Source organism: Nothobranchius furzeri, chromosome 6 (assembly GCF_043380555.1).
Source record: "Nothobranchius furzeri strain GRZ-AD chromosome 6, NfurGRZ-RIMD1, whole genome shotgun sequence".
In the NCBI taxonomy this organism is placed as follows: domain Eukaryota; kingdom Metazoa; phylum Chordata; class Actinopteri; order Cyprinodontiformes; family Nothobranchiidae; genus Nothobranchius; species Nothobranchius furzeri.
In genome coordinates, this window is record NC_091746.1 from 74266745 (window position 1) to 74282312 (window position 15568).

The 15568-nt window shown below is 44.6% G+C and overlaps 1 protein-coding gene across 2 annotated transcripts in view; it reads left to right on the forward strand.

Annotated features, from left to right (window-relative positions):
- The window catches only part of cacna1bb (calcium channel, voltage-dependent, N type, alpha 1B subunit, b), a 231019-nt gene that overhangs the window by 179345 nt on the left and 36106 nt on the right, over positions 1–15568 (forward strand). For both annotated transcript variants that reach the window (XM_070552555.1, XM_054744924.2), the window contains exons 29-34: positions 4–164; positions 476–613; positions 3112–3313; positions 3483–3647; positions 4525–4635; positions 11659–11742. In XM_070552555.1, the coding sequence (XP_070408656.1) occupies positions 4–164; positions 476–613; positions 3112–3313; positions 3483–3647; positions 4525–4635; positions 11659–11742 (861 nt within the window). The remainder of the gene's footprint in view (positions 1–3; positions 165–475; positions 614–3111; positions 3314–3482; positions 3648–4524; positions 4636–11658; positions 11743–15568) is intronic.

A 15568-nucleotide genomic window follows, 5' to 3' on the forward strand; every position in this document is an offset into this window, starting at 1 on the left:
CAGGCCGTGTTCGACTGCGTTGTCAACTCTCTGAAGAACGTTCTGAACATCCTGATAGTCTACATCCTCTTCATGTTCATCTTTGCCGTCATCGCCGTGCAGCTCTTTAAGGGTAAATTCTTCTACTGCACCGACGAGTCCAAAAGCCTGGAGAGGAACTGCAGGTACGGAAAATTCTGTATTAAACATCTGCTTCCACTTTACAAGCAGCTGCTGATCCGTAGAGCTGGAGGGTAAAAAGCAGTGCCTGCACCAAGCTCCTGCAGGTTTAAAGGACTGAAACTGATTCCTCTGCCTGATTTCTGGTTTTCGAGTTTCCCACAGTTTGTAACGGGTTGAAGGGTCCGTGCACAGCTGCTTATAATCTATCTAAATGTTGATCATGGTGTTTTCTTCATGACTACAAATCCCAGCATCCTTTGTGCTTTAAGAGAGTTCATGAATTGTGTGTCGCTGCCTGTCTGATTCCCTGCAGAGGTCAGTTCCTGGATTACGATAAAGACGCAGTGACAGCTCAGCCCAGAGAGTGGAAGAAGTACGAGTTCCACTACGACAACGTTCTCTGGGCTTTTCTAACGCTCTTCACCGTCTCTACCGGAGAGGGGTGGCCACTGTGAGTTACGTGCATGTGACCTTTAACCTTTTTACACACACAACAAACTCAACACAGACCAATTTCCTTCCTAGAAACAATAATAAGAAAGGATTCGCGGGATTCCTGGGGGTGCAGCTCCGATGAAACCCCGCTGATTTCTCTCAGGTTGAATTACTCTGAGCTCGTTACTGATGCAATCAAGGCTCATTAAACCGAAAACACATCCTGGCTTACTAAAATCATCTGTCAAGAGCCTTTCATGCCCCAGTTTTTATTGATTTTGGTCATTTTCATCACAAGCAGGTGAAAAGTGACTCGTTAAACTGAATATTTTCTCTGTTTAATTCTCTAAATTCTGGCAGCTTAGTAAACCGCCCAGGAGCGACAGGTTTGAGAATTACAGGAAGCTACAGCAGAGATATAGAGCCAGCTATGCTGGAGGAAACACGGGAATGAGTTAAATTCCTCAAGTCGGTCCTCGGAAACATACCCGCAGCTTCTAATCAGCTCTAAACCTCTGGCTGTGTGACGACGGGCTTCATAAAATAACCGTGACAAGCTGATATGATTTTATTATTGATACCTGATATTATCTTATTAGAACCGTTATCAATTAACAATTCGGAACAATTTGACATCTCAGTTAAAATGCTAAATTGAAATCCATAAATCTCGATAAAATTCACTGGATTTATTTTTTTTATTTGTTAAAGAGCAAGTCACCCCCTACCAGAGTATTACTCCGCTCCCACTTCCTGTTTGAAAAATGCAACAAATACTGCTGCCTAGCAGACCGAGAGGGTGGAGCTGCTAACAAATACACACACACACAGGCACACAACGACATTGTGACATCATATGGTACCAGCTAACGTTCTAGGGTACCTCTTAGCCAATAGCGATGGCAGATTTAAATTCAAATGCAGTGCAGAGTTTTTACCTGACGACGGCACAACACTGACAGTTTTAGGCAGAATATTTAAATTTTAACTAAAATGCACTAAAGTGCAAAACTATTGACTACACGTGTCTGCAGCACGATTAGACACGCATTTATATAGTTTATCAGCATAAAAGCTGATTTGGGGGTGACTTGCTCTTTAATAAAACTCACTTGTGTTCAATTAATTCTGTGAATGCGTTTTTAGTACATTTGGGGAAGTTAGGATAGTAATAATAATAATAATAATAATAATAATAATAATAATAATAATAATAATGATAATAATAATAATGATAATAACCCTAATAATAATAATACGTAGGAACTTTTAATTGAAAACCTCTCCATATTGTTTTCTATGTTTACTCGTTTATTTTTCAGTTAAATTCAGCTTTAATGAGATCTAAGGACTGGAACTCTACCAAGTGGCTGATCTGCTCGTTTTAAATGTGAACTTGCTCAAAGCTCAGTTCACACATTTAGAAAATAAACTAGTTCAGCTCATAGTTCAGAATTCAAACATTGTGAACTAGGTTCACAGTTCCAGGAATGAACAAGTTCTTTTCTTTTTCCAGCTGTTGCCTTCGTTCTGCCTGACGGAGGAACCAGGCTGAGTTAAGAACCAAAGGATTGTGCCTCAAACTGCAGAACATTCATTCTTTTTTTATTTAGGTCACTTTTCGGTTTTTCTGAATGAATTTTCTGAACCGTTTGCCCAGAGAAATAGAAAAGTTGGAGAACTTGGGTCAAAGTGCAACAATCAGCTCCAAATGGATAAATAAATGACCGGTGCGACGCTGTGGCTAGTGTTTCCAGATTGGATGTTTCTCCCAGATTAATGGTGCCTTCCAGTTGTGCTCGATACTCGTAAATTCCAACTTCCAAGTAGGAAAATGAAAATGGAACACCCCCCGAAGTCAGAGGATGTCTTTTTCTCCTAACAGCAGCAGCAGCATCTTAAATCAGTGTTACATGTAGTTGTAATGTCTTCCCTAAGTCCCGTTAACAGCATAGACGCCACCTATGATGACCTCTGCTGCCGTAAAACCACTCCGCTCAACGTGTCTGAAACATCACGTCATGGGGCGACGGTGGCACAGGAGTTAAGTGCTCGCCTCGCAATCGGAAGGTTGCAGGTACGAGACCCGCTCAGTCTGTCGCTGTCGTTGTGTCCTTGGGCAAGACACTTAACCCACATTGCCTGCTGGTGGTGGTCGGAGAGACCGGTGGCGCCTGTGCTCGGCAGCCTCGCCTCTGTCAGTGCGCCCCAGGCCAGCTGTGGCTACATTGTAGCTCATCCCCACCAGTGTGTGAATGTGTGTGTGAATGGGTGAATGACTGATTGTGTTGTAAAGCACCTTGGGGGGTTCCAGGACTCTAGAAGGCGCTATTTCAAATACAGGCCACTTTACCATTTTATCACATAGTCTCATTACTACCCCGTCCATGTGAAGAACATGGACGTCTCTTTAAAGCGTCTTTTTCTAGAAGGTCCCATTTCTGGACAGTAACTATGAATCTGTAGCCAATCGCATCTTACTGTCAGCTAAGTGAACCTTTTCCATCTCTTCAGGGTCTTGAAGCACTCTGTTGACGCCACGTACGAGGACCAGGGCCCCAGCCCCGGCTTCCGCATGGAGACGGCCATCTTCTATGTGGTCTACTTTGTGGTGTTTCCCTTCTTCTTCGTCAACATTTTTGTGGCTTTGATCATCATCACCTTCCAGGAGCAAGGAGACAAGGCCATGTCGGAGTGCAGCTTGGAGAAGAATGAGGTGTGAAAGTGGAAAATGCCTTCTTCCTGACTGGTTTTGTTATTTTCTTTTGTCTTACATGCATCGTAGTTGAACTTTGACCTCAACTGCTTCTGTTGTTTGCATCCTGTTTTAATTCATCGTGTTCCTCTGAGCTTCCTTCATCGTTCAGCATTTTCCTTTCCTACAGAGGGCCTGTATTGACTTTGCCATCAACGCCAAGCCGCTCACCAGATACATGCCAGAGAACAAGCAGTCCTTTCAGTACAAGATGTGGAAGTTTGTGGTGTCGTCACCGTTCGAGTACGCCATCATGACTTTAATCGCACTGAACACTGTTGTTCTGATGATGAAGGTCAGTTCTCACCTCTGACCCCAAGGAAGCATTCTCCTCAAACATTTCTGCTCTGGTTTTGGGGTTTTTAAAATAAATTCTCCACACTAGGAAATCTGTAGTTTTATGTGTACCACACCTACGGAGGTACTTTACTGTCATAAATCAGGAGCTTGTGTTTTTATTCCAGCAGAATTCCTTGTTTTGTCAATATTTCTGTGATTAGTTCATTTTGTTCTGAAACTGAAAAAAGCTGAAATGAGTTAACTGGCAGCCAGTGGAGCTGGAGGACAAGCGGGGCAATGTGGGCACTTGGTCAGCGTTAACGAGTGACCAAGGCAACTTGATCTTTAAAAGTCAACTGGTCATCAATCACAACAACCACATTTTGAGCTATCTTTAGTGGAGCGAGATTGGGAAAACGTTCTGGTTGAGACGTTGGGCTGTACGGTTGGTTTGGCTTGGGAAGATGAGTGGTCCAGTTTTAGAGAAGCTGGGTTGAAGGTGTTGGGTTTCTTGTTATAGGAGAAACTGTCCAAGAGTCCTACTGAGACTGGTCGCTATGATTGACAGGTAGAGATGGTATCGTCGGCATATGATAGAAGTCAGGCGCGACACATTCTCCATGGGTCTGGACTTCAGGAGTTTAGGTCTAACTAGTCCAACACCGACGGGTTCAGTGTGAGATTATTCTGTTTATGTCATGATCATCTGGTAACCTGCCCTCTGTTCATATAAGAGTTAATTAAAATGTTTTAGACAAACCTTTGACCTTTAGCCTTTACATGGATGTTGTGTTTCATGGATGTTGTGCGTTGTAGAACTTCGTTGACAACACTCATTTGTTTTGTTCTCCTGTGAAATGTGATCGTACTCGTGTTCACTTATTTGTCTCCAGTTCTACGATGCTCCAGCTGAGTACGAGTCAATGCTAAAATACCTAAACATCATCTTCACCGGCCTCTTCACGCTGGAGTGCATCCTCAAGATTATCGCCTTCAACCCTCTGGTGAGCCGGTAGGACCGTTTTGGTTGTGGGTAAACACTCGCTGGTCCGGCGGGTTCCTGCTCAGGTCGGGTTGAAGAACCTGCAGAAATGCAAGAGGACTCTAGAGTTTGAATACCTTTGTTTGTTGGAAGGTTGTTAGGTAAACGATTGTTGTCAGTCTTAAAATCGTGTGACACGATTCACAAAATGTTATTTATAGTTATTTAGAATTATTCCCCAGGAGGAGCTGGCCCAAGTGGCTGGAGAGAGGGAAGGATGGTGGATGGATAGAAGGAAGGATGATGGATGGATGGATGATGGATGGATGGATGATGGATGGATGGATGGATGGATGGATAGAAGGAAGGATGATGGATAGATGATGGATGGATGGATGGATGGATAGAAGGAAGGATGATGGATAGATGATGGATGGATGGATGATGGATGGATGGATGGATAGAAGGAAGGATGATGGATAGATGATGGATGGATGAATGATGGATGGATGGATGGATAGAAGGAAGGATGATGGATAGATGATGGATGGATGGATGGATGGATGGATAGAAGGAAGGATGATGGATAGATGATGGATGGATGGATGGATGGATAGAAGGAAGGATCATGGATGGATGGAAGGATGATGGATGGATGGATGGATGGATGGATGGATAGAAGGAAGGATGATGGATGGATGGAAATATGGATGGATAGAAGGAAGGATGATGGATGGATGGAAGGATGGATGGATAGAAGGAAGGATGATGGAAGTATGATGGATGGATGGATGGATGGATGGAAGGAAGGATGATGGATGAACGGATGGATAGAAGGAAGGATGATGGATGGATGGAATGATGGATGGATGGATGAATGGATAGAAGGAAGGATGATGGATGGATAGAAGGAAGGATGATGGATGGATGATGGATGGATGGATGGATGGATGGATAGAAGGAAGGATGATGGATAGATGATGGATGGATGGATGGATGATGGATGGATGGATGGATAGAAGGAAGGATGATGGATGGATGGATGATGGATGGATGGATGGATAGAAGGAAGGATGATGGATAGATGATGGATGGATGGATGGATGGATGGATGGATGGATGGATAGAAGGAAGGATGATGGATAGATGATGGATGGATGGATGGATGGATAGAAGGAAGGCTGATGGATGGATGGAAGGATGATGGATGGATGGATAGAAGGAAGGATGATGGATGGATGGAAATATGGATGGATAGAAGGAAGGATGATGGATGGATGGAAGGATGGATGGATAGAAGGAAGGATGATGGAAGTATGATGGATGGATGGATGGATGGATGGATGGAAGGAAGGATGATGGATGAACGGATGGATAGAAGGAAGGATGATGGATGGATGGAAGGATGGATGGATGGATGAATGGATAGAAGGAAGGATGATGGATGGATGGATAGAAGGAAGGATGATGGATGGATGGAAGGATGGATGGATAGAAGGAAGGATGATGGATGGATGGAAGGATGGATGGATAGAAGGAAGGATGATGGAAGTATGATGGATGGATGGATGGATGGATAGAAGGAAGGATGATGGATGGATGGAAGGATGGATGGATAGAAGGAAGGATGATGGAAGTATGATGGAAGGATGGATGGATAGAAGGAAGGATGATGGATGGATGGAAGGATGGATGGATGGAAGGATGGATGGATGGAAGTATGATGGATGGATGGATGGATGGATGGATGGAAGTATGATGGAAGGATGGATGGATAGAAGGAAGGATGATGGATGGATGGAAGGATGGATGTAAAGAGGGAAGGATGATGGAAGTATGATGGATGGATGGATGGATGGAAGGATGATGGATGGATGGATGGATGGATGGATGGATGGATAGAAGGAAGGATGATGGAAGTATGATGGATGGATGGGTGGATGGATGGATAGAAGGAAGGATGATGGAAGTATGATGGATGGATGGAAGGATGGATGGATGGATAGAAGGAAGGATGATGGATAATTGAAGGATGGATGGATAGAAGGAAGGATGATGGAAGTATGATGGAAGGATGGATGGATAGAAGGAAGGATGATGGATGGAAGGATGGATGGATAGAAGGAAGGATGATGGAAGTATGATGGATGGATGGATGGATGGAAGGATGATGGATGGATGGATGGATAGAAGGAAGGATGATGGATGGATGGAAGGATGGATGGATAGAAGGAAGGATGATGGATGGATGGAAGGATGGATGGATAGAAGGAAGGATGATGGAAGTATGATGGATGGATGGATGGATGGATGGAAGGATGATGGATGGATGGATGGATAGAAGGAAGGATGATGGATGGATGGAAGGATGGATGGATAGAAGGAAGGATGATGGAAGTATGATGGATGGATGGATGGATGGATAGAAGGAAGGATGATGGATGGATGGAAGGATGGATGGATAGAAGGAAGGATGATGGATGGATGGAAGGATGGATGGATAGAAGGAAGGATGATGGAAGTATGATGGAAGGATGGATGGATAGAAGGAAGGATGATGGATGGATGGAAGGATGGATGGATAGAAGGAAGGATGATGGAAGTATGATGGATGGAAGGATGATGGATGGATGGATAGAAGGAAGGATGATGGATGGATGGAAGGATGGATGGATAGAAGGAAGGATGATGGAAGGATGGATGGATAGAAGGAAGGATGATGGATGGATGGAAGGATGGATGGATAGAAGGAAGGATGATGGATGGATGGAAGGATGGATGGATAGAAGGAAGGATGATGGAAGTATGATGGATGGATGGATGGATGGAAGGATGATGGATGGATGGATGGATGGATGGATGGATAGAAGGAAGGATGATGGATGGATGGAAGGATGGATGGATAGAAGGAAGGATGATGGATGGATGGAAGGATGGATGGATAGAAGGAAGTATGATGGAAGGATGGATGAATAGAAGGAAGGATGATGGATGGATGGAAGGATGGATGGATAGAAGGATGGATGGATGGAAGTATGATGGATGGATGGATGGATGGAAGTATGATGGAAGGATGGATGGATAGAAGGAAGGATGATGGATGGATGGAAGGATGGATGGATAGAAGGAAGGATGATGGAAGTATGATGGATGGAAGGATGATGGATGGATGGATAGAAGGAAGGATGATGGATGGATGGAAGGATGGATGGATAGAAGGAAGGATGATGGATGGATGGAAGGATGGATGGATAGAAGGAAGGATGATGGAAGTATGATGGATGGATGGATGGAAGGAAGTATGATGGATGGATAAAGTTAAAGTTAAAGTCCCATTAGTCATCACGCACTGGTGAAATGACATCTCCACATTGACCCATCCCTGTGGGGAGCGGTGAGCTGCAGCTGTGGCTGCACTCGGGAACCATTTGGTGGTTTAACCCCCCAATCCAACCCCTTAATGCTGAGTGTCAAGCAGGGAGGCACTGGGTCCCATTTTTTCAAAGTCTTTGGTATGACCCGACCAGGAATCGAACCCTGATCTCCCAGTCTCAGGGTGGACGCTCTACCACTAGGCCACTGAGCTGGTGAACTAGAGCTGGATGGATAGAAGGAAGGATGATGGATGGATGGATTAATGGATGGATGGATGGATGGATAGAAGGAAAGATGATGGATGGATGGATGGATGGATGGATAGAAGGAAGGATGATGGATGGATGGATGGATGGATGGATAGAAGGAAAGAAGATGGATGGATGGATGATGGATGGATGGATGGATGGATGGATGGATGGATGGATGGATGGATAGAAGGAAGGATGATGGAAGTATGATGGATGGATGGATGGATGATGGATGGATGGATGGATGGATGGATGGATGGATGGATAGAAGGAAGGATGATGGAAGGATGGATGGATGGATGGATAGAAGGAAAGATGATGGATGGATGGATGGATGGATAGAAGGAAGGATGATGGATGGATGGATGGATGGATGGATAGAAGGAAAGATGATGGATGGATGGATGATGGATGGATGGATAGAAGGAAGGATGATGGAAGTATGATGGATGGATGGATGGATGGATGGATGATGGAAGTATGATGGATGGATGGATGGATAGAAGGAAGGTTGATGGATGGATGGATGGATGGATGGATGGAAGGAAGGAAGATGGATGGATGGATGGATGGATGGATGGATGGATGGAAGGATGATGGATGGATGGATGGATGGAAGGATGATGGATGGATGGATGGATAGAAGGAAGGATGATGGATGGATGGATGGATGGATGGATGGAAGGAAGGATGATGGATGGATGGATGGATGGATGATGGATGGAAGGAAGGATGATGGATGGATGGATGGATGATGGATGGGTTGAAGGAAGGATGATGGAAGGATGGATGGATAGAAGGAAGGATGATGGATGGATGGATGATGGATGGATGGATGATGGATGGAAGGAAGGATGATGGATGGATGGATGGATGGATGGATGGATGAGTTGAAGGAAGGATGATGGAAGGATGGATGGATAGAAGGAAGGATGATGGATGGATGGAAGGATGGATGGATAGAAGTAAGGATGATGGATGGATGGATAGAAGGAAGGATGATGGAAGTATGATGGATGGATGGATGGAAGGAAGTATGATGGATGGATAAAGTTAAAGTTAAAGTCCCATTAGTCATCACGCACTGGTGAAATGACATCTCCACATTGACCCATCCCTGTGGGGAGCGGTGAGCTGCAGCTGTGGCTGCACTCGGGAACCATTTGGTGGTTTAACCCCCCAATCCAACCCCTTAATGCTGAGTGTCAAGCAGGGAGGCACTGGGTCTCATTTTTTCAAAGTCTTTGGTATGACCCGACCAGGAATCGAACCCTGATCTCCCAGTCTCAGGGTGGACGCTCTACCACTAGGCCACTGAGCTGGTGAACTAGAGCTGGATGGATAGAAGGAAGGATGATGGATGGATGGATGGATGAATGGATGGATGGATGGATGGATGGATGGATAGAAGGAAAGATGATGGATGGATGGATGGATGGATAGAAGGAAGGATGATGGATGGATGGATGGATGGATAGAAGGAAAGATGATGGATGGATGGATGGATGATGGATGGATGGATGGATGGATGGATAGAAGGAAGGATGATGGAAGTATGATGGATGGATGGATGGATGATGGAAGTATGATGGATGGATGGATGGATGGATAGAAGGAAGGATGATGGAAGGATGGATGGATGGATGGATGGATGGATGGATGGATGGATAGAAGGAAAGATGATGGATGGATGGATAGAAGGAAGGATGATGGATGGATGGATGAATGGATGGATAGAAGGAAAGATGATGGATGGATGATGGATGGATAGAAGGAAGGATGATGGAAGTATGATGGATGGATGGATGGATGGATGATGGAAGTATGATGGATGGATGGATGGATGGATGGATGGAAGGAAGGAAGGATGATGGATGGATGGATGGAAGGATGATGGATGGATGGATGGATGGAAGGAAGGAAGGAAGGATGATGGATGGATGGATGGATGGATGGATGGAAGGATGATAGATGGATGGATGGATGGAAGGATGATGGATGGATGGATAGAAGGAAGGATGATGGATGGATGGATGGATGGAAGGAAGGATGATGGATGGATGGATGGATGGATGGAAGGAAGGATGATGGATGGATGGATGGATGGATGGATGGATGGATGGATGGATGATGGATGGAAGGAAGGATGATGGATGGATGGATGGATGGGTTGAAGGAAGGATGATGGATGGATGGATGGATGGATGGATGGATGGATGATGGATGGATGGATGATGGATGGAAGGAAGGATGATGGATGGATGGATGGATGGATGGATGGGTTGAAGGAAGGATGATGGAAGGATGGATGGATAGAAGGAAGGATGATGGATGGATGGATGGATGGATGGATGGATGATGGTAGTATGATGGATGGATGGATGGATGATAGTAGTATGATGGATTGATGGATGGATGGATGGATAGAAGGAAGGATGATGGATGGATGGATGGATGGATGGATGATGGGTAAAATTATAAAATGATTCATAAAACAAAACAAAGTGCTGCTGAAAACTAGGAATAATTGATTTACTGAGTGTAAACTGAATTGGGAGATGTGGCTGTGGAAAGCCAAACATGCCATCATTGGATAAAATAAGTGTTTCGTTAAACAAAAAAAAGGACAAATCAACTATTGCTGTGATATAAATAGATTTTCCATTTAAATCAGTTACTTTAATTATTTAACTTTGTGTCAGTATCTGTATTTTATTTCCTCTTTTTTCTTTCTTGTGTCCATTTATTTATCTTTCTTTAATCCTTATGTGATATAATTATTTATGTGCAATAATTATGCACTTATTCATTGTGAAATGCTTTTTCTGAAATGTTTCCCCTTTTGTGTTTTCATACATTTCTTCTGGGATTCAAACCAGTGACCTTCTTGCTGTGAGGCACCAGTGCTACCACCTTTGCCAGCATGTAGCCCAAAATGCTGTTACTAAATCTAGGATCTGTCTGTTTTTTCTAAAACTGCAGCTATTAGCTGCTGAGGTGCTTTTGAGTTGAGACAGGAGGGATAATAAATCTCTTCCCGACACGGTGCTGTCGGGCCTGCAGCGAGGCGCTTCTCTTCTGGCTCTGTTCCATTTCCGAAGCCCATTTATTAAATAGCTTTTCTCAACACCATTTACCTCCACCTGTTTGGCCGCTGAGCTCACATCTGTGTTTCTAAATGCTCTGCTGATGTAGCCTTTGATAATAAAACAATCAAACCAACTTTGGAGGGGCTGAGCAGAAGGTTCCCGCCTCAGCAGGTGGATGGATGAGCAGTCTGAAGACGTTCAGAGGAGCAGAGTGCTCAGGGTTCCTTCAGGAGGTTCTCTTAGTGGTTTTGGTTCTGATTGAAGTTTCCTGTTGACATGAGCAGGAGCTGTCTGTGAAACCTCCTGATTTGCATCTTATTTGTGTTGCAGAACTACCTGAAACAACCCTGGAACGTGTTCGACTTTGTGACTGTCATTGGAAGCATCACGGACATTTTGTTCACAGAGATAAATGTAAGAGCTGCAGCCGTGATGAACCACTCAGAGCATCACAAAACACCTCAGGATCGTCACTCTAGAGGAGCAGATGAAGCAAAGCTGCTGGCGAATCCGAGACCTGTTAAAACTCCACATCAGTGGAGGATAATTTACCTAAATGAGGCTGATCCAGGATCCCTCTTTAGGTTTTTTTACTCTGATCTACTGATGGTGGATGATTAGTTGCAGCGAGAAAAGGAAGAGGAGTTTAGGACGATCAGGAAGATCAGAACAAAAATCCTTTTAATGAGACTCAGACAGGATCCTGGTGTAGAGAGCTGTCAGATCTCAGCCCCATTACCTGCACACTTTTTATTTTAACTGGACCATTTTATACAAAACTGACTATGTATAATAAAATTATTCAGATGTGAGATTTTGTAGAGGATCACAGTGTAGGGAGACAGTGTATCTACAACATCGACGTATACATACATGGACAATGGGTTTCCATAGGCTCCAATAACACGTTTTTGAGGCTAAACGGGAGGTGGCCACCACCGCCATTTTGACCGTGTCACAGGTTCCGTCAAGCCCAGACAATTCCACAAAAGGAAAGAGAGGAGGAGCTGAGGGTGGGGCTGTAAGGCTGGGATCAACTGACGACACCTACAAGCTAACCTGAAGCTAACCCAAAGCTAACGCGGAGGTGGGAGCTAAGCTAACGGAGGTAGCAACCTAGCTACAACCGGAGTTAACTGTGCACAACACCAGAGCTTCTGAGTCAGAGATACGCCGGGCTGACCACTGGGTAAAACCGGGTGGAACACAGAGGCCTCCCGAAAGCTGCTGAAAGCTGGCAGACCGCGCAGCAGACAGGCGCCGCTGCAATCTGAGATGCACAGAGCTGCCGCTGGGGAGAACCGGGTGGAAAGGTTTCTATCCCATAGCTCCACAAGCCGGCAGCCGCGCACCAGACAGAGATGTGCCGATCTGCGGGGAGAAGAGGCGTATTTTGGCAGTTCTGGCTTCCCATAAGAACCAGCCGTCAGCCAGTGCAGCAGACAGAAGCCTCGATCAGACAGAGATGCGCCGAGCTGCGGGGAGGCGAGAACCGGGTGGAACACAGAGGTCTCCCGAGACCTCCACAAGCCGATAGTCAGAACCCAGCTCCACCAACATGTTATATTTCAACCCATTTTCTAAAGTGCAGCATTATGTTAAATGCACTGGGTTTTACCCTATTACATTTAAATTTCATGGTTAAACAGTACATGTTAAAATCTAAGCTCAGCTCGGCAGTGACCTAAAATACATAAATATACTTTTACTTACTGAAAAAAATGAAGTGGAGACTCCTTGGACGCTCTATTAGTGCAATTAATGCCACAGCAAGTCATTTTGTCCAACAATTGCACAAAAAATATCCAAACAAGAATACACAAACAGAGAGACTCAAAATCCCGGAGCAGTTTCCAGGCCAGACCGAGGCTCTACTGAGGCCTTTCCACGGAGCTAGCTCTGTGGTCACGTGGGTCTGATGCTCATTAATTATACAGAATTTTAGGCTTTTAATACACTTAAACAGAAGAGTGAGAAAAACATTCACTCCCCTCAGAGTTGTCATGAGTGTAAACTAGATCATTTAAACCTAAAACATGTGTTGGTACCAGGCTGTAAACATGTTTATTTCTGCTGTGAAATTGGTATTTTTAACATGGGAGTCAATGAGGATTTGCTCGCTTCTGACACCAGCCCCTAGTGGATGAGGCTGGAACTGACATTTATTTCACTTCCGCATTGAACTCAATTTCTGTCCCGCATTGTGGGGGCTTGGTCTACACTGGGGTTCTTACTATTTCTGCAGATGTCTAAATATCACCAGTCTAGTTTAAATTATTGTTGTTGTTGTTGTAAAAGTTCCTGATAATTTGTAAGCATGTTGATTTGATCATTCATAATGAAAAATACGGTGATTTAAAGTTCCACTAGTCACCACACACTGATGAAATGACATCTCTGCATTCGACCCATCCTCGTAGGGAGCAGCGAGCTGCAGCAGTGGCTTCTCTCAGTACCTATTTAGTGGGTTAACCCCCCAATCAAAGCCCTTAAAGCTGAGTTTCAAGCATGGAGGTATGGGGTCCCATTTTAAAAGTTTTTGGCTGGGATTTGAACCCCCGACCTCCCAGCCCCAGGGCAGACGCCCTTCTACCAGGCTGCTGAGAAAACAGTAACACTGTGCAATAAGGGTGCATTTATTAACGTCGGATAAAAATACAGCATACAAATGACTGAAACACTAATCATAAAACACAAGAGTGCCATTGCTGCCATATCTGGGGCTGATGCTGGACAGCACTGAGACGTGCACGAGCGAGGCAGCCTTAATTCGATGGCACATTTCAACACAAAGGCAATGCAAAGTGTTTTACAGAAGCAAGAACAGCAAACACAGTAAATCAAAGAAATGTAAATATTCGTCTCAGATTCGACAAACAGATAAAAGGCTCGGTCAAAAGGGTGGCAGTCACAGCGCTGGTGGTGCTGGGCGTGTACATCTGAAGGAGATCCGACACGTACTTTGGCCCCACGCCTTTAACCCTCCCACTGTCTTCACGGGTGACCCTGCGAGGAAAGATGGCCATTGAGTAGGGTAGATGGTGGTGCTCACTCCTCACCCCCGCCACATGGACCTCAAGGGATAAACCATCTACCCTACTCAATGGTCATCTTTCCTCGCAGGGCCACACCCATTAGGGCAGTGGGAGGGTTACGAGATTTATAGACTAGAGATCGGGAGACGTTCCGGTACCTGAGATGTGTCCCGAACCATCCCCAACATTTTCAGTTTTGTCGCAGGTCCCGTCAGTATTTCACACAGAAATGTGTTTAAAGCTTGGGTCTCAGAAGGATAAAGAAAACGACCCTAGACGTTTTTAAATTTACGTTATATTTAAATAAAATCAACCCGATAGGTTGCAGCTAAATGAAGGGTGCCCTGGAGCCGGATGAAGCCTTTATAAGGTGAGTGTCCAGGTTTATTTAAACAGGCAGGATTTAAGTCTCAGTTAGCCTAAACCAGAAACCTTTCTCAAAATAAGGAAAAAAGTGAATTATAAAAAACAAATGTAAAAAGGAAATGAATTAAAAAATATGAATGTCATGGCGTAGGTACACGGATAAAAACGCCGACTCCCGCCCCTTCTTTGTTACTTCCTGTCTTTAACATGAACGAGCTCCTGTAGCTTTCTGTGTGCTGTTTTCTCTTCATTGGTCTCCTTTCTATCCCGTTTTTGTTTCTGTTTGGCTGTTTCCATCATCTCCTGGCGCCTGTGCCCTCACTCTCCCTCCTCTGTCACATCTGACACCTCCAGACGGTAAGTGGCTTTTCTTGTTGCCTGCTGAACGTGAGGTTTTCTCCTCCAGTTGTAGCTTAAAGTGTCTGCGACACCCTTCATGTGAGATGATACTAGAGACATGAATGAGAGCTGCGACGGAGACTAGTTCATCCAGAGTAATTAATTCAATTCAATTCAAGTTTATTTATAAAGCGCCAAATCACGACAAGAGTCGTCTCAAGGCACTTCACATAATAAACATTCCAATTCAGGTCAGTTCATTAAGCCAATCAGAAATAATGTTTCCTATATAAGGAACCCAGCAGATTGCATCGAGTCACGACTAGTGTCAGTGACTATACAGCAATCCTCATACTAAGCAAGCATGCAGTGACAGTGGAGAGGAAAACTCCCTTTTAACAGGAAGAAACCTCCAGAGAATCCTGGCTCAGTATAAGCAGCCATCCTCCACGACTCACTGGGGATGGAGAAGACAGAGCAAGACACACACACACACACAC